At 41.1% G+C, this 26,273-nt stretch overlaps 1 protein-coding gene across 1 annotated transcript; it reads left to right on the top strand.

Annotated features, from left to right (window-relative positions):
* The first annotated feature begins 2,405 nt into the window (after nt 1–2,405).
* Nucleotides 2,406–24,530, top strand: lrrc8c (leucine rich repeat containing 8 VRAC subunit C). Its single transcript, XM_080505989.1, has 3 exons — nt 2,406–2,564; nt 13,809–13,951; nt 20,281–24,530. Exons 2-3 carry the CDS (start codon nt 13,814–13,816, stop codon nt 22,528–22,530), a joined length of 2,388 nt encoding a protein of 795 aa, XP_080362115.1. The 5' UTR covers nt 2,406–2,564; nt 13,809–13,813; the 3' UTR covers nt 22,531–24,530.
* Nucleotides 24,531–26,273: the final 1,743 nt, after the last annotated feature.

Genomic DNA, 26,273 nt, shown 5'->3' on the forward strand with positions numbered 1-26,273 from the left:
GAACGGCCGACCTTCTTGTGTGGTGGAGATCTGTGCCCCAGTGTTCAAAAACACAGTGGAGGTTATGAAAACAAACTGTGCATCGTGGCAACATCAGTGCCTTCAGAACGGATCTTTTCCATTACTTTGGAAGATTGTTTACGAGATTTGCACTAATTCATAATTTGTGAAACGCCTTCATTTACATTTTGCACATAGTTATTTTATTCGTATTTATTCATTTAAGTGTAAGTTCCTTTTTCTGTTTACTTTCTATTCCAAAATTTCGTTTTTGACGTTTCAATTGTGATGTTTCACATTTACCTTTGAGGTTGTGACAGAAAAAAAAATCAACATTTGCATTTTATGAATTTTTTATCTTTCTGTCTTTTTTCTGCTAAAAGCAGCTTGTAGCTGTAACGCTAGCTGCTAAGCACAGCAGCTTCCAGCTCCTGACATTCACATGAGGCTTTCAGCACACTCGAGTCAGCTTGGAGGTGTCGTTCAGCACGAATGACCGACTCACATCCCTTCAATCGTTCAGCTCACATGACCGACTCACCTCCCTTCAATCGTTCAGCTCACATGACCGACTCACCTCCCTTCAATCGTTCAGCTCACATGACCGACTCACATCCCTTCAATCGTTCAGCTCACATGACCGACTCCCCTCGAAACTCGAAAGAGTCGTTCACTGAATCGGTCAGTAGCACTTCCGCTGTGTTGTTCACCTCATGAGCGGTGAGCGGTGAGCCCTCCCCCCCTCCCTCACCTGAAAATCTCTGAGTGACGGCGGAGAAAAAAATAATACATTGTTTGTTTCACAAAGCTTGTAGAGATAAATACATGAATAATACATGGCTAAATACACAATAAACAATGTTAAAATACCACTGTAGCGTGTATTGTGTTACATTTAATATTGTCCCCTATAATTAGTTCTGCCCTATGAACGTCACATTATTTATTATTAGATTATTTATTAGATACTAGTAAAAAAAGAAAATCAGAATGTTGGAAGAAAAAAAACTATAAAAACATATGTATACATTAATATATACTGCATATCTGCCATTCTGGATGCCAGGTATTTATTCAGTTTAATCATTTATCTAATTTATTTTCTGGTTCAAACAAACCTCAGAAACAACACACATAATCTAGAATAAGGAGACCAGGACCACTAAAAACTAATGTGTACTTATTGTTTATTTTCCTCAGAAGTGTTTCATCATTTTACTATGAACACATGATTCTCCTCCTGGTTCATGTCGCAGTTCAGCCTCCAGGTCCTGGAGCGGGTGGAAACAGTGCTCATGCGCAACTGAATCAAATGACTCAAATTACTCAAAGGACCGATTCACTTGGATGAACGACTCAAAAACCCGTGAGTCCGTTCGAGGAGTCGGGTTTCTCATCACTAGTGTGAAGGAGTCACATCGCAGGTTCTTTCTTCCCTGCAGCTGAGGCTGAATAACCAGCCCTGCTCCCAGTAATACACAGAACCAGCAGGTGGCGGTAATGCAACCTTATGGATGCAAACTGCAAACTTGAGAAGGGAGGAACAAGCCACGTTCAAGGTATGACTATATATTTTACTTTTATTTGTTTTTTTTATTGTTTTAAACACGTATTATTTATTGTTCATATTCTTTTCTTTTGCTACTTTCCTCTTCTGGCTGCTACAGAATTTAATATCCCCCATTGTGGAACAAATAAAAGAATATCTATCTATTGATCGGTCTGTCTGTCTGTCTGTCTGTCTGTCTGTCTGTCTGTCTGTCCATCCATCCATGACAGGTCTTCAGTCCATCACAGGACAAACTGTGTTTTGAACAACTGTTACTGTTTTTTGAACAATTTCTGGAAACTGGGGGTATAAGTAAATTCTTAGAATGATCTTATTTGCAGCGGCTTTCCAAATATAGGTTAGCTGTGGTGATGATGATGATGATGATGATGATGGTGATGATGATGATGATGGTGATGATGATGATGATGGTGATGATAATGATGATGATGATGGTGATGATGATGATGATGATGATGATGACGGTGATGATGATGATGATGATGACGATGATGATGATGATGGTGACAAAGAAAAGTTACAAAGAAAAACCCTGATATCCATGATCATGACTGTTGTTGTTTTTTTTACCAACTTAAGAAAGCAAACTGCATTTTCTTTCTTTCTTTCTTTCTTTCTTTCTTTCTTTCTTTCTTTCTTTCTTTCTTTCTTTCTAATATAGATATTGTTTTATTTGTTGAGACCAGTGACGTCATCAGACGAGCCACTTGCCCCGGCTCAGCCCCGGCTGCTTGCTCCTCCAGCAGTCCACGCCCCGGTGCGGCTGACGGTCCGGGGCTGCGCGCTGCGCCCTGGCCGGAGATCCAGGAAGGTTGTCGGGGACAGAGGAGAGGAGGAGGAGGCGGAGTATGGCGAGTAAGGAGGGAGGGGAGACCATCGCACATCATTACCGGAGACCCGATCGCCTGGAAGCGCAGCCGCTCCGACCTCCTGCATCCGGACCGCCTCTCGCCTCCTCGCGGACGATCCTCCGGACCGCACCGCCACTGAGCCGGTAAGATCGATGTCCGGCCCGGGTCCGCTGGAGTTCACACTCGCTCTGGTCTCTGAAAGAGAAACCAGAGGAAAGTGACAGAAACGCATGAAATAATTTTCCAGGTTGAGTCACTGATGGTTTGTCCTGATGACAGGATCGAGGTACTCTTAGGATCGAGGTACTCTTAGGATCGAGGTACTCTTCTACAGGGCTTGCTGGTGTTACACTAAAGTACTGTAAAAAGTGAGGCTTATTAAAAAACATAGACTCCTGCAATGCGGATGTGTAGTGTTTTTCCACGTCCTTTCAGGGACAGGACCTTTTGAGGCTGGGTGTTCCCAACATGTCTGTTTTTGGATCTCTGGGATTCAGACACGTTTCCTGTCAGGAAGGCACAAGGATATGGGCTGCTCAGCTCTATTCAATGGTTGACTCATACAGTGGCAAGGCTGGGGTATTTTTATTATTCCTACCGACTTCACACAGAGTTCTGCCTCCTTGTCCAATTTTTCTGAACTTTTCTAAGATTTCATTCTTGTATTTCATATTATGACAGCTCAATTTTTTTTGGGGGGGGGGGGGGGGATTTGGGGAAAAATAGCATTTGTTTAATAGACAGGTCATTATTCTGTGTTATTATTTCAGTTTATTGCTGTTCTGTGTTGAGTTGCCTAACTTTGGATTTCATGTTTCCCCACAATAGGCCCACAAGCACTTATTTTGTTTGTGTATTTATCTCTAACAAATGGTAAAACCTGCAGATTTCAGTTTTATCAACCAATAACTAACATAATAATACTTTAATAATATCCTTAGGGAAAATCCTTTTTTCTGCTTTGACCCAGCACTCAAAAAAATAACTCATTGGATTTACTCAATTAAATTGTGGGCAGAATTTCCATCCAAAAAATATATATGTAGCCCCAACTCAAAACAAGTGCATCGATGTAATATAATGTATTTGAGTTAATGTAACTTATTTTTTTACATTTGGTCCAACTCAAATTAAACACTTCAATGTATTGTAATTAAATTGAGTTACCTCAACTCATGTATGTCAAGGAGAGCTAAAGTAAAGCAAATATACTGAAGTAATGAAAATTATTTGTGTTTGTTCAACCTAAAAAGATTTAATTAATTAAATGAAATGAAATTGAATTAACCAACCCACCCCCACCCACCCACCCAAATAGGACACATGTGAGAGCATACCTGGTTGAGGTGCTTTTATTTAAAACCAGTTGAAACTCAGAACAACAATGCAGTGTATAGATTTTACAAACCATAAAATGCACTCTGTAAGGTCAATGACATTCCCTCATAAACGTCAGCACCTGAACACGTACATCAACTACTGTAGTTAATACAGGAAGCTACATTAAAACACTTTTTTGGCAGCCAGTGCAGCCATAACATTTTCAAATCGTCAAACCCAACTCTCCTTAATGCCCCACCGTTGCAAACAGTGATACTAAGGAGGTAGGCACTTTGAACCATTCACAAAAACAGGAAGTCATTGGCTAGTAGGTATCACAATTTTCAAAGTTAAATGCACAACACATCCTTCCTTTCCTTTTTTTGAGTAAGGTACTCAACAGTAAAAGTGCATCATAACATTTTTGGATAATACTGTCCATTTTATAAATGCAGTTCCAAATTCCAACTGCTCCAGAAGCAAAACATCAGGTAGGAGCAGTCACAGTACAACGCTCTACTATCTATGGCTCAAAGCTCAGTTCAGACAGAACAAAAACAAGTCCCCAGTCCAAGTGCTTTTTGTCACCTGTGCCTCCTTTTACATGAACAGCTTGATTTTCAGCTGCTGTATTTTGGCGTTGAGCCGGTGTGCATCCAGATTCATCAGGATTTTTTTGGACAAACTCAAAAGTGTATTTCAGGTTCTCTGGAAAACTAAGATCCAGCGCATACATTAGCCCAAAGAGGGAGATGAAAGCACTTATGGCACTTCCTACATTAGTTAGGACTTTCACACCTTCAATGACGACCCACACGTCACCTGGCTCCCCAAACTCATGGCTTCGGACTGTGTGAATGCTCATAACTGTAGTGACAATGTCATTCTCAGCATCCTGAAAAAAGCAGAAACACACAACAATCATTTAACATAAAAGATACACTATTTGCACAGATCATAAACATAACCCTCCCACAAACATTGAAATATTGATGAATACAGTGAATGTTGCAGAGGTCCATGCTAGGGTTGCTGCGATGTGGAAAATGTCCCACTGCATAAATCACTGGTGTTATCGAATACAACAACAAAAAGATTAGTCTATACCGCACATCTCAAGAACTTTGAGGTGTGTCGCTGTTGCCACGTCATTTTACCAGGGGTTCAGCCTGGAATGTCTTGAAGTTCCAGATATATTTTATATATAATTTCCACAGTGGACACGTTCCCCTCACTTTAAAATGAGTTTAATTTTATTTTTTTAACTGCAGGTGTCATCATCACGGAAGAGTACAGTGTGCATTTTCTTTGTATTTATATATACCGAGAAATATTTTATTGTGTCATTACATCTCAAAATACACATGGAACAAATAGCTTGTGTAAATAAAAATACATTTTACTTCATTAGCTTCCATGTCATGTCACCTAGTGTCAAATGATTCCAGAAAATAGTGGATACAGCTCTTTAAATTGGATTTTAGTGCATATTGTATTTTATAATAATATTTTTAAGGAAAATACATGTGTTATTCTTCAATAGCTTCCAGTTCGTGTGTTCTAGCTTATTAATTTCTCAAAAGCACCACATTGATGCATTTAACGTTAAGGAGTCAAAGTTTTCTTCCAGAGGGGCATGACCCCGAACCCTCCTAGAAGGTCCGCTGTCTACCCCCAGTCTCTCAAGATCCTGTGGGAAACACTGCAATATGTGGGGAGTTAACTTGAAAAACACTGCCCTGTACAACATGGGAAACACTGAAACTTACCAGGTATTCCTTGAAGAGACAGTCTGGATCCTCATTGAGGTATATGATCAGGCTTTTGAGGACACACTCCCCCCTGATGTTGATGTTGTCAAACTAAAACTCAGGCCATAAAACAGGAGAACATTCAGCCAAATGTGGGACAATGGTGGAACTGCAAGTAGAGCAGACGTACCACTATGAAGGACACCCACACCCTAAAAAATGCCCCCAACACACAACTCTTTTACAAGGTGGATGGCTGTTCATGTGGTAAGATTTATAATTCTAATTCTAATTGTGTTGAATGTACTATAACTGTTTGTTTGAAATGTGCATTCTTGAAACACACATGGAACCGTTTCAAAATGCCTGAGATGCTCGTTTAGGTGTTGGAACACATCTCTCTCTGTTGAGAGTCCTCTACATGAGCACACGGGACATCTGAATGAGAATCCTTCTCCTGCCTTTGAAGGTTGCCGATTAGCATGAGTTCTACAAGTGTGATTTATTAGTTTATTCCAAGTATTTAAATGTACATGGGCAATCTGTGTATGGACATGGATATCTATAATTACCCCGAAGATGCCCATGTGCCTGCCGAAAATGCTGCAACAATAAGTACCTGGTAGATAGCTCCAAAGTGCACTCCTTACACGTCCACATACATAAACCTGTAAAGACCATTGGCCATGTCACATTGAACAAATGACAATAATAAAAATACGGTGTTCTCATCAGTGACCAAGTAGCTTAATACTTACTATCACTCAGAGGTTGCCAAAAGTAGCTTGGTAACACAGCAAAAGTTGCAAAACATGAGATAACTGCAAAAGATCAGATAAACATATTGGAGGTATGAAAACATTTGTAAATACTTGAAAATGTATATAAGTTATAGATGTTATATAACACAATTTATACATAGACAATTCAAAGGTTTTTTTTTTCAAAGGGTAGCGTCCTACAGCAGCCACTCTTCTTCTTAATGTCACAATTTTAAATCTGAAAATCATGAGGCCCACCCAAACTTTTAACCACAAGTCTGTTCAACACAAGAGCCCAATCATCGATATAAAGATACACGACAAGTGTCACATTTCACCAAATATGGTGTAACACCTGTTAATCTAGGTCAGACAAATGAAGTATTGCTCCCGATTTCAATGCCACAGCTGTATTATTCACTGTCATAGCTTTTAAAAAACAAATCCTAATTTTTAATGGTAATTTCAAACTTATATCACTTTACAATAAGTGTTTAATTTATATATTTAACATGACCTCTCTTCAGGGCTTCACCCTAATAATCACTGCCCCAAATGTTTATTTTACATAAAAACAATAACATTATGAAGAACTATATTTTTCACGGAAACAATTAAGTAACATATACTTGATCAGATCATGAAAGCGTGTCAAACTAATCTTATTTTTGGCTTTTTAAGTAAATCATAGCCTTAATAATCTGCATTAGGAGTTTAATGATCAACAATCAGCTTAGTTTGATATTTGTGTTCGAAAAAAAATTACAATGACAATATCATGAAAGTGGCTTATACTTTAGATTAAATATATTTTTGAATTTAACTTACAATTACATAAAAACATAATTTGAGTGTATCAACAATAAACAGTACAGTGAATATTTATGTAATATTTTCAGTGTATTCATGTGGAAAATCACTTCTTGAGATACATTAATGAAGCCGACTCTGCCATCATTGAGACTGACCTAACGTCATATCCTGAACAGTCAACAAAGCGATTCTGTTCCCTGTGATAACGCGTGCATCACTGCTTTACTCCGCACATACATTTGCAGTTTACACGCGTGTCTGTGTCGTTTTCTCTCATAAGTTTATTAATGCTCGTCCAACAAAGTGTATTTTTGCTTCCTGTGTGTGTCTGCTGCACCGTGATCAGCGGCGGACTGTTTACTTGCGCTGAATTGCAACAGAATGCTAACTGCTGGCCTGGCACGCGTTTTACAGTCTATGGTATTACAGCGAGGTCCGTTTAGCCAGCAGGTCCGTGTGCATGAGGCCAGGAAGCCTAACACCGCATGGTACACATTGAAGTGCAATAAGTTATCAGCAAAGGAGCAACGTTAGCCCAGCAATACACGAAGGTAAACGGTAAGACAATAAACTTGCTGGACAGTGAAGAAACATCTAGATTCTCACCTGCATGCACAAGTAACGGAAAGGAAACGTTAGAACGTGCTAATCCTGCAGACTTACTCTTCTGAACCACTTGCGGGCACTGTGCATGTCCATGGCCGTGCCCTCCGCCAAGTTCATGCCCGGGAACGAGCAAATTGGCTTAAGTCAATAAGAGACCCTTAAAAACGAGCTAAATCTAGTAAAAAAGTAAACCGTGAACTACTGTGTACTTATGTCAACGCCCGCCTGAGTGAGCATTTAGTATATGCCGATTAGTAGCCTAGCTAAAATCTGAAATGAGGCCTCATACAGCCAATGTCCGCCAACTCCGAGTGAAATTCGCCTATATTCTTTACATTATAACGACAACTGCACATATGTCAGTTTATAATACATTACGACATACACATTATCTCACAGTAAAGTAGGCTTCTACTGAAAAAAAAATGAAAACTTACCCAAAATTGGATTAGCAGTCCAGAAGGCTCAGGAGGTTCAAAATGGTGCGCGCCGGTTTGCATGGAACGTTCGGCTGAGAGGGTGTGGTCACGGTGGTCACCTGCACATGCTCCCCAAACTAAACTCATTCTTTGTGGGTTGAAGAGTAGGACAGGGGAGTCAATGAATACATTTTAGGTTACACTTCTTAAATTACTTTTGATTTGATTTTAATTGATATATTTGCATTAGACAAACAAAACATTAATGTGTCACATCTAAGAAGGGCTTGAATCATTTGTTTGAGTGTGGGCCTTTTCATTGTGACTGTGCAGCCACGGCTGCAGGACACGAGATACTCTGCAGCTGAAGCACTTTTCAGAAGGTGACCACAGACAATGGCGGCACACAGCAGCACCACTCACTGCGCTTAACACACGCAGGTTCTTTACTCGTCTTCATCACACATTTGGTAGCCTCTGCATTTCTAAACGACTTATATATGCTGAATTTGCAATTTACTTGAAAATGTTTTAAAAATACTTGCTTTCATGCCTTTATGCGATTGTCAAATGTTTTTTAACATGGCTCTGCCTCGTGAGTCATCGTTAGGCTGTGAGAGGTGAAGTCTGGCCTCCATTTGTAAGAGGAGTGTATTTCTAAAGATACTAAAGACCACTCACACAAGGCAATAAATCTAAAAACAAAGGAAAATTGAAGCATGTTTAACCATTAAAAACAAAAAAAATGCATTCAGAAGCAAATAGATTAAAAACAAGAAGTAAATGCATGGTTATTAAAAGTCAGATGTTGGGTTAAGCAAACATATTGCAAAGGCAATAAGAGACAGGTGTGGAAACAATGGCTAGACCAAAACAAAGTGATATTTATATTGATAAGGACAGACGGGCTCTTTCCTGCTGTGTGATGATGTCTGCCGGCATTTTGCAGAGCAAAAGGACAATGTGCAGAGGAAGTTCAGTTCAGTCAGTGTGACAGAGACAGACCCTTCATTAAACACTGGACCGTCACTGATCTGTCTCCTGACATGCTGACTTTTAACAACTAAACAGGAAAATCTTTGCGATTCACTTTCAGACTGCAGGACAGCTGAGCACCTCTGAGAAACTCTCTCTTCAGTCGAGAATTATTTTCTGACCAAGTCAAATAAAAAACTTTTGTTGGAGGCCGTGTGATTTTGTAGAGTGAAATCTTCCTCACTGAATAAAAACTAGACTTTTCCTCATTAGAGGGGAATCTCAATGTATAGATATATATATCGAGATGATATCCTGCAACCGGTAACTGTCCCCTCGTCTCCACAGTGTGGGACGGCCTGCCAGCAATCCTGTTCTCAACCACAGTCAACACTTGTGTGGTCGCACTGTTTGAGCCCAGTGACCAACAAAACCACATCAGTCCACTTGTCAACATATTTTTGGTTGGAGAATGCAGACGCCATCCCACCGCAGTGTGTGAGTGTGTGTGTGTGTGTGTGTGTGTGTGTGTGACATGTTGGGATAGCCTCCTCCACAAGCTACTGAGACTCGTGTGTGTGTGTGTGTGTGTGTGTGTGTGTGTGTGTGTGTGTGTGTGTGTGTGTGTGTGTGTGTGTGTGTGTGTGTCTGTGTGTGTGTGTGTGTGTGTGTGTGTGTGTGTGTGTGTGTGTGTGTGTGTGTGTGTGTGTGTGTGTGACATGTTGGGATAGCCTCCTCCACAAGCTACTGAGACTCGTGTGTGTGTGTGTGTGTGTGTGTGTGTGTGTGTGTGTGTGTGTGTGTGTGTGTGTGTGTGTGTGTGTGTGACATGTTGGGATAGCCTCCTCCACAAGCTACTGAGACTCGTGTGTGTGTGTGTGTGTGTGTGTGTGTGTGTGTGTGTGTGTGTGTGTGTGTGTGTGTGTGTGTGTGTGTGTGTGTGTGTGTGTGTGTGACATGTTGGGATAGCCTCCTCCACAAGCTACTGAGACTCGTGTGTGTGTGTGTGTGTGTGTGTGTGTGTGTGTGTGTGTGTGTGTGTGTGTGTGTGTGTGTGTGTGTGTGTGTGTGTGTGTGTGTGTGTGTGACATGTTGGGATAGCCTCCTCCACAAGCTACTGAGACTCGTGTGTGTGTGTGTGTGTGTGTGTGTGACATGTTGGGATAGCCTCCTCCACAAGCTACTGAGACTCGTGTGTGTGTGTGTGTGTGTGTGTGTGTGTGTGTGCGTGCACAGCTCACATACTCATCCCACAAATGCTCATTTGCTCCTTGCAAATGTCCCATTGTAATTAAGAATATGATGTTATAAGATCCATTGTTTCAATAAGAAATAACTCCTAGCAGAGTTTACTTAGACTGCAGTAGTTTTAACCCTGATTTAACTGTTTCATCAGAAGTTTGTTCCACTGGTGACAAGCAGAAAAACTCAAGGCTGCTTCAGCCGTTCTGATTTCTACGGTAAGAAATCCAAGTATATCAAGAGTTTATCCAACGTTTGGTCTGATTGGTGCTTCTTGATCAAACAGTAAATCAGAGATGTATTGAAGCCCGGGATCATTTAGTACTTTATAGATTAGTAACACAGTTATGAAGTGTGTCCCTTGACGTACAGGAAGTCAGTACAGTGCTGGAAGCAGTGGAGAGGTGATGCTCTGCTGGTGTTGGTCAGGACTGTTCCACCTGATGGATTTCTTTCTCTTGTTTTTGTTACCACAGAAAACACATTCACAACACTCCGGCCTCCTCAAAACCAAATCTTCATTCTGTCTGTTTCAGGCTGTAGACTTTTGTTATTGGTTTTATGTGACAAATAAAACTTGTGGTTTGACTTTTCATAGTTTCAAGGTGCATGAATTGTTTTTATTTGTATTCATTGGGGCCAAAATCAACTTCCTCCATTTTTTTCCATGTGTAGTTTGACAACAGTTGTCATACCTCAAGTGTCCTCTGGTGACACTGTTGTGAGAAGCTGTGTGTAATTTTGCTTCACCATACAAGGAAATATATGTGAGTTTATTGTATTTTCTGGACTATAAGTCGTGGTTGTTGTTTGACTTCTATTGGAATTTCTCATATGTCAAAGTGTACTGCTAAATACCGTCTTTGACCACTAGATGTCACTCTATGACAACAGAATGCTGCTACAGTACCACAGGAAAGTCTCCATTGCTACTGTATTTGTAGTGCAAGCAAAATGCCACTAAAAGAAAAAGCTACGCAGCTAAATTAAATGTAAAGATCTATAAATGATGCACTAAAAAGGGAAAGAGGAAGGACTGGAGAATATAAAGAAAACTACTTATTGGCTTAAAGCACGACAGCCAGATGAGTTCTTGCCAGTGCAGTTACGTAGTGTGACGGCGTGGGGATTAGAAGGCATCTTATTCAACCAGTACGACTTGTATATGTGTTTCTTTTACCGCTTCATGATGCATTTTTTTGACAAATCTGACGTATTTATTTACTTATCAGCTGTGATTTATAGTCTGGAAAGTGTGTTGCTGTTGAAGAGGCCCAAGAATAGATCCTTGGGGGACGCCACATGCAAATTTGTTCACCCTAATTTATCATCTCAATGTGACACAAACAAATTCCTTTCTTGTGAAAAAAATTTATGAAATTAAACCAATTCAGGATTGTCTTTCAAAAATACCCTGAAGTTGAGTAGGTCTGAAGTATCCCTGAAGTGATTTATCACTAAGGAATGTAAATTAAACTTTTATTAAAATAGTTATTTGTGAATATACGGGTATATATAGGTATATTTTAAAAAGGCAGTAGGCTTATAGAGCGTCAAGGCAGCAGGCGGTGGCTCGTACGTTTCTATGCCAATTGAAATTTGTAATCTAAGGTCAAAACGTGTCCAATTCAGCTGGAGTGTTTCTGTTGAGGCACATGTGGAATTGCAACTCAGTCGGAGTTACAGCATCAAATGCTGGCTTTTTTTTTTCTTTCTTTTTTACAAACAAGCTTTGAGAAAAGAATCAATTCCTTGGTGGATAAGAGGGACTGATACTGATGAGTGTGTCTGTCTCTCCAATAATAAACACGTTCCGTGCATATTTGTTATTTCTGTTGATAATATCAGTATAAAATGACCTCTTGGCCTTTTTAGCTGCTGAGCAGACTGTTGTGATGGTTGTCATAAGGAACTGGACGTTCTGTGTCGCCACATTAACCAACAGTCTTCACTCTCCTACTGGGTTTTTCCACTGTGGAAATCCTCCTTGAAGTGTTTTCTTTTTTTTAACCTTATCTGTGATTGGGTCTGTCTTTCAATTGCTAAGTTGTGGGTTCAATCCCCCAGTGTTACACCATCTATTCATCCAATTGTCCTTGAGCAAGACATTCATCCACAGATTTTATCCATTGACAATTAACTAACAATGTAAAGTGCTTTGAGACTGCTAAAGCTTTGAAACTGTACTAAAAATTCGAGTCCATTTAGCATTTGGAATTTGGCCAGAAAGAAACACTTCATGGAATCCAGAAACCCCAGGCTGAGAGCTAATGTTGGCTAAGACAACGCTGGAATAATGTGATGGAATCTTATTAAAAGCTGATTAAATATTGATTTTCTTTATGCTACAAGTAACTACATTTGTGGTTCTATTTCCTAGATTTGATCACGCATTGATAGCATGTCTGTCTCTCTGTCAGGCGCATCGACTGTATCATTCAGCTTGGCCTTCTTTGACCTAGTGTATGAAGTAAGTGACTGGATGGATGGATGGATGGATTGTATATATTGACCTTGCTTCAGGAAGAAAGTCCCTTCATCACACTGCAGGTGAAAGAGTCGGAGCTCGAAGACCATCCACTTCTTTGTACACAACCAAAGTGCTGGAATCTTGTTTTGGACGTCATTTTCCCCGGTGAACTGCGAGCCACAGTCCTGTGCTGTGAAGTTAAAGATAAACAATTGTCACAAGTATTAAATAAGTACTAAATAAGTCACTTGGATGGTCCTTTGTGGGCACCGACTTTCAAATATTTACATTTGCAATCTGCATTTGTATAAAGTCAAAGCTCCGCTCGAGACAACCTAAGTAGTTTGGGGGAAGATTTTGTTTTTGTTTTGCTGGATTGATGTTTTGTATGTCAACAATATGTTTTTTTCTGTAGTATTGTCCACACCCACAGACACAGTGCGCTGAACCAGACTATGATGGGAACAAGTAAAAATGATCTACAGCCATGCCAGCTGCTCCTAAATGTTGTCGGCATGACGGTTTGTTCACACTGACAATAACGAGGCTTGTGTTTTTTATCATCATGTTTAATTCATGTACATGCTTGACTCAACACTACATATGGTTTTAAAATGTTTTTATATAATATTATAAGATGCTTGATGGACAGACAGACGTCACTGACCCTGATCACTTGTACTAAAAGATTCAACTTCTTGAACGTGTGTGAAGTTGTTGATGGTTTTGCTTGATGCTCTGGAGTTGAAGTTCATCAGTGCTGGTCTGTTGTTGAACTAAACCATGAATTGGAAAGTCACTAGCTTACTTAGGCTTTACTTAGGCCTTTATTTTTCCCACAGTGGTGCTCTAGCATGGTCGCCCATTACAGTTCATTTTGAAAAATGAGAAATGTAATGGTTTTACGTCACTCTGAACTCAATGTTAATAGTGAACAGTACATGTGTGTGAAGCAATTGTTTTAGGCCTTTTACACCTGTTGTTTTCATCATCCTCACCGGAGGTGAAATCTTCTCTTCTTTTCCGGCAGGCACCATGATTCCTGTGATGGAATTCCGTCAGTTCTCAGAACAGCAGCCAGCGTTCAGAGTCCTGAAGCCGTGGTGGGATGTGTTCACCGACTATCTGTCTGTCATCATGCTCATGATCGGTGTCTTCGGCTGCACCCTTCAGGTCAGTAATGTTACGGCCCGACATAAAGAATCATTATATTGTAGATGAGGATCTCCTTATTACAATGGAACTGATGCAATTTGTTTCTTTTTTACAACTGATATATCCTTTACTCATAATAGAAACAAAAAGCTGGCTGTAGAGACACTGCTGGCTCTTTTCATAATAACGTTGGTTCTACGAGTCTCGAAAAAAGCCAGAGTGAGCAGGTTTGATTCATTCAGTGAATTCAAATGTGCAATGTCACTGCTTGATGTCACGAGGGATCTTATTTTACTGATCTAAGCATGCAGTGTAAAAAGATTTTTTCCACTAGTACGTACTCGGCCCGATTCGACTCGCCTTGCCTCAGTTCCGTTCGTTTTCCATTACAATCTATTACCACTGCAGTTGAGGCGGAATCATCGGCGCTTTTCCCCGTCGTGCACAAGTAATCATCGCCGATCAAAGCTGTATCTCCTCATGCAGAGCAGACATGGATTGGATATCAGCTCAAATAATAAAGAAATAGTATGTAAATGTATATGTTTATCAATAATGAATAATGCAAAGTGTAGGCTTTTAGGCTCATGCTTTATTGTAAAGATGTGCTTCACTGTCAGTTTAACCGGTGCCCTACGTCACCAGATCTTAGCTGATGTTGAAATAAGACAAACAGAAGCTACGATACTTTAAACTTGAATAGAAATGCAGTGAAACATTGTTCGCCAGGACAGCGAAGGGTTTTGGTGAGGTTTTTAACATCTGCAGTGAAAAGAGGAGCCTCCAGGAAGCCGGTCACCACTTCATAGGGAAACCAGTTCATCTAAAGCTCAGAGACCTCCCGATACTCAGAGTGGGTCGTTCCTTAGCTCACTTGGAACCTCGGCTGTCCAGGTACCATGAAAGTACCTGGTAGCGGGGACTAACACGTTGTGGGAAATCGTCCAGGGCGAGGCGAGGCGAGGCGAGGCGAGCTGAGTAGGTCCTTGTGGAAAAGCGCCGTATGTTGACAACAAGGAATGAGTTCTGTATTACCGTATTTTCCGCACTATAAGGCGCACCTAAATACCTCAAATTTTCTCAAAAGCTGCCAGTGCGCCTTACATATGGACGATTGTTCTACTCGAGACTGCTATTTGAACGCTGAACAACCAGAAGCTTTTATTTTGACAACTCTAACTTCTCAACCGGATCTTCAGAGCGGACGACACTCCGCACAACACCTTCATCACTCATGGTTGCACACCAACATTCTAACAAACCAAAATAAACTAGATGAAATAATGACTCCCTAAACTGGGGAACAAAAACACATGAACACAATCAACACAACACCAAGCCCAACAACGACCCACAATAACCTCCAACAACACAAAACATGAATTTGTCGCTGCAAGGCATGATGGGACATCATGCCTTGCAGCGACAAATTCAACCTGAGCTCCTCAGTGCAGCCGATAGAAACTCCCATAATTCATTGCAGCTGTTTGTGGTGTTTTAAATGCAATTATTGGGGGTTCTATTTGGTTTGTGGTGTCGGTAATAATTGTGTTGTGTTGTGTTTTTGTTGCTTAGTTCATGTAGTTTAGTTTATTATTATTATTATTATTATTATTATTATTATTATTACCGGTAGTTGTAAGTTGTCAACCAGCAGTGAAGAAGGTTTTGTGTGTAGTGTCTTCCTGGCATAGGCTGCAGGTAGGACTATCAAAAAAAGTGTGTGCACCTCTCTGGGTGTTAGAATCAGTGGAAAATGTAACCTAATGGCTTTGAGCTTAAAGGTTGCTGACCACTGGTCTATTCCATGCGCCTTATAGGGCGGTGCGCCTTATATATGAATGAAGTTGTAAATTATGTCAATCAAAGTAGGTGCGCCTTATAACCCGGTGCGCCTTATAGGGCAGAAAATACGGTACATGTAAATGCAAAATGATAACAAAACCCTAATTTTATCAGCTTAAAGCAAACTGGTTGTGTCCCAGTTTTTCAACTTAATAATTGTTGCCATTGTGTGTATGCAAAGACATTTCAATTCGTAAAGTTTAGAGGCCGTGTGAAATGTGAATAAAAACTAAATGATGAATCAAATTTAGACATTTTAACATTTCATGGGAAGGTTGAGCTTATTTTGGACTTAATGGACCCAGCACATCTCAAAAACATTGAAACCAGGGCCAGATAATGCTGAAAAACTTGCCACCACTATTCAGAAATAGCCATCTTCTCTGGGCCAACACTCATATAAAGTGGTTTGAGGCTGAATGGAAAACAGTTCTGTGGTCAGATGAGTCAACATTTATCAAATGTTTTGGGGAAACCATAGATTTGGAGTCCTGTGCTCTTCAGAGTAAAGAGACCTTTCAGCTCCTCGTCAGTGGACAGTTCAGAAACCTGCATCAGTACAAGCTCACTAAATGCAGTTATGTTTAAGTACAACGTCTGCTCCGGTCCAGGCAGTTTCTCTCAGGAAGACGATGTTTCACCATGAACTGCATCATCATATTACAGCTTGGCTTCACAGGAGAAGAGTCCAGGACCTGAACTGTCTGAAACGTCAACATTATGTTGCTCATAGTCTATTGGGTTTAGAATGTGGGTGTATGTGACCATTTTCATCAATTGGGTTTGTACAACCGTATGGCGCATTAGAGGTTTTTCTGACTCACCTTTGCATTCCTGTTTTGAATGCAGACTTGCAGTGCAGGTAGAGAAGTGGAGGTGAGAGTTGCATGTCAGTGTTGAGAATAGCTTTTATACAAAATCTAAAGCTGCTAGCTGTTGCGCGATCCAGTCCTCCCCTCTGGGATTGATGATTGGAGAATCCTGTGGAGATCCTGCTGCAAATATTGAGTTTTTTCCAGAGAAAAGTCTCCTCTGATCAGCTGGAAGCCACAAACACGGCTCCAGCTCTTGTGCACAGCAAGTGGAGTGTGTGTGATAAAAACGCAGATTTTGGTTTCAGTTGGTCGAAGCACAATGTCTCATAAGATGCTATCTGATGCCTCACAATTCTTTTACTGTCGGGCTCATTAGCACGCTGATGGATCATGTAGGTTTGAAGATTGCAGACAGTGGAAGATTCTGGTATTGTCTATCTGAAAATAAATAACTGCATTTCATGCTATAATGCACTTTTTACTTCTATTGCAATATATGCCAGATCCTTTATCAATTGACAGATTGATGCACAAACCCACTCACGGTGATGGTTGCCACACAAAGTGCCTGCATCAGGAGAAACTTGAGGTTTACTTTTTTCAACTAAAACCTGTTCCACCAGCAGCCCAAAGCGCCCGTCAGACTATGTTAAGGACAGGTCATGAGCATATCTGTACCTTGAACTCACCTACGTGGGCACATCTGGTCATTCTAACTTGAACGGTGAGAAAAGGCATCACGGCCTTTTCAATGCTTTCTACAAAACTATGAAGATATCAGTGAGCCAGTAAAACAATAGACCCATCGGAACTCCAATTGTAAAAGGACATTTACTTTTCACACAGTAAACAAGATTATGACTGCTTTATCAGCCTGAAGCAGTCCTTTTAAAAGATGTATTACAGAAATCCCCACTAATAAGAGTCTGGACTATCCAACATACACATTTGATAAAAGTGGCTTTGGTGCCATTTAACAAAGACAAAATAGAATCCAGCTATTTTTAATCCAGTAGAAGAGACCTATCAGTCTGCTGGAACATTACTTACTCTCTCTTGTGCATTAGCGCTGATTCATAAAGCCTAACTTTGTGCTTTTACAGCCTGGCCTGCGTGCAGCAAAGGAGCCATTCAGCCCATCAGGAGTTTACCAGTGGAAAAACATTTCCCCGCCACGCCTCCTTCAGTAAACATAAGGATTCCTAACTCCTGTGGCCTGATGCTTAACATCGCTCCCTCTGCTGGTTTGGGGACATTTTGTCATTTCTGTAACTCTGCTATGTGTAAATCTTGGAAATCATACCCAAAACATTTGGGGAAACTGCTTAACAGGATCTTTATCACGACATACGCAGCAATTCTTGTGCTTGTCTCGTCATAACTATTGGTTCTATTGGTTTGAAAATGATGTGGACAATTAGTTCTCAGTCCAAGTTTACTTTGTAATTCGGAGCAATATCAACATGGAGCTATGTTAAATGTCTTGTTATTGCTTTGCCTGACAATAGTAATCCCCTGGTTTGGAGTGAGAGGGAGGCCTAATTCCTGTTAGCAGACCTGACTTTGTGCTGCGGCGATGGCGTCACTTTGGACTCCACTGTTCATGAATGTGCAGTAACATTCCTCTAAAGTTACAGTAAAGTGGGTCGTGTTTCACGCGGGGGGGGAAGAGAGTGAACAAGATGTGTTCCCCTTCAGGCCAGCTACCAATGAATTAAAGTGCCCATTTCCTGTGATTAGCCTGTCAAGAGTCAAGCAGCTGCTTTTTGTTATTCTTGAGAAAACACCAAAGGCATCCTCTGTTTACAGATGCTGAGGTGTGGCTGACATTCAGCATTTACAGCCACATAAGAAACAAGGTTATGCAAGTGATCGGAGCGTGGCTTATGTGCACATTTGCTTGAAGCCTTGCCCACTGCTCTCAGTCAATGTTCACTTTCATTTGAGTAACCCGGCTATTAGACTTTGCTTGGGTTTGAACATATTATTGGTGTGGAACAAATCTTTACTATTCAGTTCCCTATACACATTGCTGTTTTTGTCATGATGCTTTGAGTTTTACTCAATACTTTAATAACATTTGATAACCTGCAATAGTAGTTTATTTACTGCAGCATACTTATTATAGTGTGTTATAACCTGAATGAGATATTTATATTAGAATAATAAAACACAGGAATAGTCCTATACACCAATACATTAATCCTCATGGAGTGAATAAAGAATTCAGAAAACCAAATTCCAGCGGGTGGTGGTGTTTCTGTTTCTGAACCTCCCTGGAAAAACATGTAACTGTTTCCACCGATATATTAATGTAAGAAAACAAAAGGGTAAAGTTAATACAACACAACTAATTCAACTTTGTGAGTCTCTGGCAGCTTGCATTGTGATTGATTGTTTAACACTTAAAAATAGTTCTTTTGAGAAAGTTTTCTTGGATGAAGAATTTCCACCTTTGGTCAGACTGGTGGAATTCACCAAAAAACTAATATGTAGGAGATGCACCAATACTAGTATCAGGTATCGGGTCCAATAGTATTAATACTCGTGAAAGCTTCCTAGTATGACCTGATGAGTATTCCATGACGTCGCCAGTAACTAACTACTCAAGAGAGCAGTTTGGAGATTCTTTAATATTAATGAGAATGACAAAAGTAAGGCAGACTATAAACTATGACCTGCCAGAATATCAAGTGACGGGTGGAAGCAGTTGGTACAACCTCAGCAACTTAATCACCAGCGACATTTGGAACAGCAGAATTAGCCATCACATATTGTTTGTGTATGGAGTATGAATTAGACTTTATGACATTTAATAAGTACTCGTATCAGTAAATATCTGTAGGTGAGTGCTCATACTAAATATAGCTGCATTACAATGGACTGTATTTTTGGTGTGTGTATTGCAAGTACATTCACAGAAAAGAGTCTTCATTAATAATAATTGAAAATTGAGAATTATTTTGATTTTCAACACATTTTGCATTTAACCAATCTCAAAGTGCTACAAGAAAAATGTAAAAGGCAAGTTCAAAGAAAAGTGAAGTTAAAATTGTCAGCATTATTGGATTCAAAGGGAAAAAAATAAAAGACAATTAAGAGAAGACTTTTTTTAAAGGTAGGCTTTTGGTTTTTGTTTAAAAACATGATATTGACCGTCAACTTTGCGATCTACCGTCAACATCCAACAGGCCCTCCAGCCGCTTGTGTGATCATTTGTGTCAGAGGTGACCAGAACTACCATCTACTTATGATGACTTGGTTCCTAGAAACGGACCATTCAGACAAATACTACATGTTGATCAATCAGTGTTGTGTGTAGTGTTCTACAGTAGAGTTTTTATACAATATTGGCTTGTAATGCAGTAATGTAACACTTTAACTTACATTACTTTGATTATCTGAACAAGCTTAAGTTCCAATGTAACCCCACTGAAACTGGTTTACAAGATAAATGGATGCAAAGTGTTTGGACTTTGGAAATGGAGTGAGGTACTACACTTTATACAGGACACTTTTACCTTTAAATAAATAGTGGCTGATTTGTTCGAATAAGCACTTTTAAAAAGTGTACCCTCATCGCTCAAGGTTTTCTCACTTCATTGAATTAAAATGCACATACAATCTTGTGTGAATTCCTTATTATGGCATTTTTACTAATATTTGTTTAATTGCCTTTTGTTTCAGGTAATGCAAGACAAAATCATATGCCTTCCTCAGAGAACGCCCTTGTCTCCAGAGAACACAAGTGAAGTGGAAATAAAATCACTATTACATCTGCAATCCAATGCCTCAGCATCCCCAAGAGAAATGACGGGACTGAAAACTGATCTGGATCTTCAGCAGTACAGTTTCATCAATCAGATGTGTTACGAGAAGGCTCTGCATTGGTACGCGAAGTACTTTCCTTATTTGGTTCTCATACACACTCTAGTTTTTATGGTGTGTAGTAACTTCTGGTTTAAATTCCCTGGCTCAAGCTCCAAAATAGAGCATTTTATCTCGATGCTCGTCAAGTGCTTCGAATCCCCCTGGACGACTCGCGCGTTGTCAGAGGTGTCTGGGGAAAATCCAGAAGAAAAGGACCATAAAAAGAGCGGAACTTCCAGGTCTAACATTGCCGTTTCTCCTGGAGAAGGCGGGTTGGAAAAGACCCAATCCCTTCGCTCAATACCAGAAAAGATTGTAGTTGACAAGCCCTCGGCAAGTGTTTTGGATAAAAAGGAGGGCGAGCAAGCAAAGGCCCTCTTTGAAAAGGTGAAGAAGTTCCGCTTGCACGTTGAGGAAGGAGATATCCTCTATCTTATGTATGTCCGTCAGACTGTATTCAAAGTGTTCAAGTTCCTCCTTATCATTGCCTACAACAGCTCTCTCGTTGATAAAGTGCGGAATAGAGTGCGTTGCGAAGTTGAGATCCAGGATATGACCGGCTACAGAGAGTTTGAGTGTAATCACACCATGGCTCACCTGTTTTCTAAGCTCTCTTATTGTTACCTGTGCTTGGTTGCTGTCTACGGATTAACCAGCCTTTACACTTCCTACTGGCTGTTTTATCGCTCCCTGAAAGAGTACTCCTTTGAGTATGTGCGGCAAGAAACCGGCATCAATGACATCCCAGATGTCAAAAATGACTTTGCTTTTATGCTGCACATGATCGATCAGTATGACCCTCTGTATTCCAAACGATTTGCAGTTTTTTTATCCGAGGTCAGTGAGAACAAACTGAAACAGCTTAACCTCAACCACGAATGGACAGCAGAGAAGCTGCGTCAGAGACTCCAGACGAACCCCAACAACAGACTGGAGCTTCAGCTCTTCATGCTCCCTGGCCTACCGGACACCGTCTTTGAATTGACGGAGCTTCAGTCACTCAAGCTGGAGATCATCAACAATGTCACCATCCCCGCCTCTGTCTCTCAGCTTGAGGGCCTTCAGGAGTTATCTCTCTACCAGTGCTCTTTAAAGCTGCACACAACCGCTACCTCCTTCCTCAAAGAGAACCTGAAAGTGCTTCGAGTGAAGTTCGACGATAACCGCGAACTTCCAAACTGGATGTATGGCCTACGCAACTTAGAGGAGTTGTATCTCACCGGGTCACTCAGCCCCGATGCCTCCAAAAATATCGTCCTTGAATCTCTGCGAGAGATGAAGTGTTTGAAAACGCTTTCCCTCAAGAGCAATCTGACCAAGATTCCCCAGTCAATCGTAGATGTATCCAGTCATCTACAGCGGCTTTACTTGCAAAACGATGGCACTAAGCTAGTAATGCTCAATAACTTGAAAAAGATGGCCAATTTGATTGAGCTGGAGCTTGTGCGCTGCGATCTGGAACGCATCCCGCATGCAATCTTCAGCCTCACGAGTCTTCAAGAGCTCGACCTGAAGGAAAACAACCTTCGATCCATAGAGGAGATTATCAGTTTCCAGCATGTCCGGAAGCTCACGTGCCTCAAACTTTGGTATAACGGCATCATGTACATCCCGGAGCATATCAAAAAGCTCGGCAGCCTGGAGCGCCTCTACTTCAGCCACAACAAGATTGAGATCTTGCCCTCTCACCTGTTCTTGTGCAACAAACTGCGCTACCTGGACCTGTCAAACAACGACATCCGCTTCATCCCACCGGAAATTGGAGTCCTTCAGAGTCTGCAGTACTTCTCCGTCACTTACAATAAAATTGAAAACCTACCGGATGAGCTGTTCTTTTGCAAAAAGCTCAAAACGCTAAAGCTCGGCAAGAACTCGCTGTCCATACTCTCGCCCAAAATCTCCTACCTAGCTCTGCTGACCTACTTGGACCTCAAAGGCAACCATTTTGAGTGCTTGCCCCAGGAGCTGGGGAGCTGTCGCGCTTTGAAGCGCAGTGGCCTTGTCGTGGAGGAGACGCTGTTTGAAACTCTGCCTTCAGACGTCAGGGACCAGATGAAGGCTGAGTGAGATGCCTTACTGTGTAGCCGCAGTGCCTGCTGTTTGCTCTTCGGAGCATTTGTCTATCGGGGTGTCATCATCATACCAAAGTATTACACTACTGCTAATAGAGTTTTTATAATAAGTTTCTTTTTTTTTTTTTTTACATATTGTCACAGTATACGTTGCATTAAATGAGACTTTAATTTTGTGTATTTTCTAAGGGAATAGATCAACATTTTTTGAAATGTGCTGGGTTTTGAATATTATCAACCTCATAACACAACTATAAACAGATCCAGGCCAACTATTTGACTTAATACTCTTTATGCAAACTGTCTTTTCTTCAGGGAAAAACCATTTTGTTTGGACGACGTGAGCACGGCCACGAACTCTGAACCGGAGCTAACCAGCGATCTCTGGTCCCCTTCAAATGCTACGTCTCAGTTCCTTTACAAACAATTTTTATAGCGGGCAGAGAGCACGTGACATTGTGTGCAATGCATTCTGGGTAGTCAACAAACAACGCTGACCGCACCTATCAAGAATTAGATGGAGAAAGAAAAAGTTGGAAAATATCTGACATGAAGAAGGAGTAGTGAGAAAGATGTTCATTGATATCTGGTCTGAAGACTATATATCGTGGTTGTTTGTGTGGCTACCCATTCGCCACAAGCTAACTAGCCTAGCCACCAAGGGCTATAGCAGCAGGACTTCCGCTTTCAGTCCGGACCAATTAATGAGCCATGTTTCGTCTTTACTTCCTCTCCGGTCAGTGTCTGTTTTGGGAAACAGCGCCCCCCAAATGAGCAGCTGTTGTAATCGCATGACATTTTCCATGTGGTTTCTAAAAAGTGAATGTGAACGCCATCCGAACTAAATGAAGGTGTGAAAATTCTCCGCTCCCCTCCCTCCCAAGTGAACGGAGTCCTGGACAGAGTCCTGGACAGAGTCCTGGACTGTCCCAATGTGAAAGCCTCCTAAGAAAAGAAATCTTTTTTTTTTTTTCCTGAAATGGAAAACAATTGATTTAGGCCTCGTTTACACAACATATTCAAATCCAACTGCAAACTGTTTGTTGCATTATGGGTGACAACAATGTTCGGAGCCACTGAAACTGCAACTTTTTGAAAACGACTTCCAAGGTGGAACATTGTGAAAATGGTCCGACTCTCTATCTCTGTGGAAACACTCAAGTTCCGTCTCTGTAGGCTGTGCAAACGCTGATACTATGCATGCACATCATGACTATAGTACATAAATTTTTCTGCACATGCTCAGTAGATAGACAATCAGAACAATGTGTCCTCCAGAGTGTCGTGTCTCCCAGTTCATATTCTCCTGAAACTTGGTAGTTTTATAGTTGAGAGTCACCTTGATAACAATCTAATTAGGTTGTCGATTCATACGACAAAGTTTGGTTGCTATTGTTAATGTTCATGGCGTGTTGTTCTCTGTGCACACGTGTGAGTAGGTTTCTTACAAAAACACACGGCTGCACTGGCCTCGTGGCCCAACATGAAAACTACATTGTTTTCAGAGTTTCTGCTGTTGCCAGGTAAACGGACATCATTTTCAAAACTTTGGGGTGTACACGCTAAACTTATCTGAAACCAAAATGCAGAAACAATTTGTGCAAAGAAGGTCATAGTCTGAAGTCCGTTCTTCCTAATATTTTCCACATATGAGATACCATTGTTAACTGAAAGAATCCACAGGAAATGTTTTTCTTGCTACACCTTTGGATTTGGACTCATGCTTCTTTGATCATTTCACCCAACACTTATTTGTTTTTGTTGTAATCAAGACCTTAAAGGAAAAAAAACCAAACAAACAACAACAACAAGAAATGGTATCTCTGAGACTCTGAGATTTTTCCGGTTGCTGCTTTTAAAGTGCATTAAACCGAACGGATTGTATCTATTTCTTTTTTGTGCTCTCACGGAAGCACTAGAAATATGCACCTGGTTAAATACATGTATTTTCATAAACATTATTGTTATGTTGTTGACCAATAAAATTAATTTTCTCATAAAGATCATATATTGTTGGAATTTGTTAAAAACACACACAAACACACGCATGCAACCCCCCCCCCCCCCCCCCCCCTCTCTCTCTCTCTCTCTCTCTCTCCCTCCCTCCCTAATATCTGAATAGGATAACTACAAATAGCACCTGGCTCTACTTTGAGTTGTGCGTGATAATATGTCACCTGCTGTCTCACAAGGATTAATAACGTCAAAGAAGATTACTGCGTAAGCATGAGGCCCTGATGGAAAAAATATCCTGATCTCATGTTCACAGAGGAACTTCTGGGAACTTGTTGTTGAAGGCGTCTGTTTGATGACTTATGTAAAAACAAAAGAAATGAAAATAAAACCATCATATTGTTAAAGAATGCAATTGACATATACATACAATTCCTTAGTTATAATATAACCAATCATAATACATATTAATATTATTTTTAAAATCCATCCAAAAAGAATTGTAAATGAAAATCAAAACATTTTGAAATATTAATTTGTCCCAGATAACATGGCAACAGGATAAAACTTTCAATCGTTCACACCACACGCACACACACACACACACACACACACACACACACACACACACACACACACACACACACACACACACACACATCAATCTTCAATCTTTATTTATATAGCACTTTTTATACATTATGCATATTTACACATATTTACCCCAACAGGATATTTAGAGTTAACACATTAAACTACAAAAAAATGTAACTTGTGGTTCAGCACACAATTCAAAGCAAATGACATAAACTAGCTTTCATTACTGTCAGAAAAGAAGAACAAAAAAGAAGACTCATGCCATTTCCACTATCTCAATGTTCCAAACGCGCCTCCGTTTCACCTCGTGGTGAGAAGAAGACGGTGCATCAATACAGGCAGCAGAGGCAGAACACAACTGTACTGCAAGCCTGGTATGAATACTGCAATACCTTTCAGTGCAGTTTGCATGTTCTCACAGTGTGTCCATGTCTGTCCTCCAGGTACTCCAGCTTCCTCCCACATACAACATATGTATTTATTTATTTTTATTTTTATTTTTTTTAAATCAATATTGCGGGATTTTAATGATTTCGAGATTCAACGCGAATAGAATTGTTTGCACTTTGACGTCGGTCCCTAACTCCAGGAGGTCACCTCTCACAAACATCCCGACGTGCAAAGACAACCGCTGTGCAACATCTGTCCGCATCCCCTCCTTTCGCGCACGCACGTGGACACACCGGGGGTTGACGTCGTGAATGAGAGCGTCCGGCCCCGGTACCCCCCCCCCCCCCCCCTCCCTCCCTCCCTCCCTCCCCCGGCAGATGCTGCCGGCTGTGTCGCCTCAGTGCGAGGCGGAGGACCCGACCATCTGAGGCGGAGTGGGGGGAGCCAGCTAAGCCGCTTTGCTCGCCCTGCCAGCAGGCCCACTCGGCGGACGGAGAGCGGAGAATGGACGGTGTCGTGGCCGCGGCGCAGCGTGGCGTGTAGCGGGGAGCGGCGCCGCTCGGTACCGCCGGCGTCCACCTGAACCGGACCGGAGCCCCGACCTGCGCTCCCCGGAGGTGCGTATCTGCCCGCGGGACCGCGGCGCTTTGTCGGCGAGCCGCGGGCTGTGGGGTGATCTGATGGAAGCACTGGTCCGGTGTGTTTTCTTGCAGTGGAGGATTTTTTTATTTGAAATGTATTAATTTATTCAGCGTTGTGTGTGGAGGCGCCCCTCCCCGGACATCAGCCCTCCCTTTG

This window comes from Blennius ocellaris (genome assembly GCF_963422515.1).
Source record: "Blennius ocellaris genome assembly, chromosome: 12".
NCBI lineage: Eukaryota > Metazoa > Chordata > Actinopteri > Blenniiformes > Blenniidae > Blennius > Blennius ocellaris.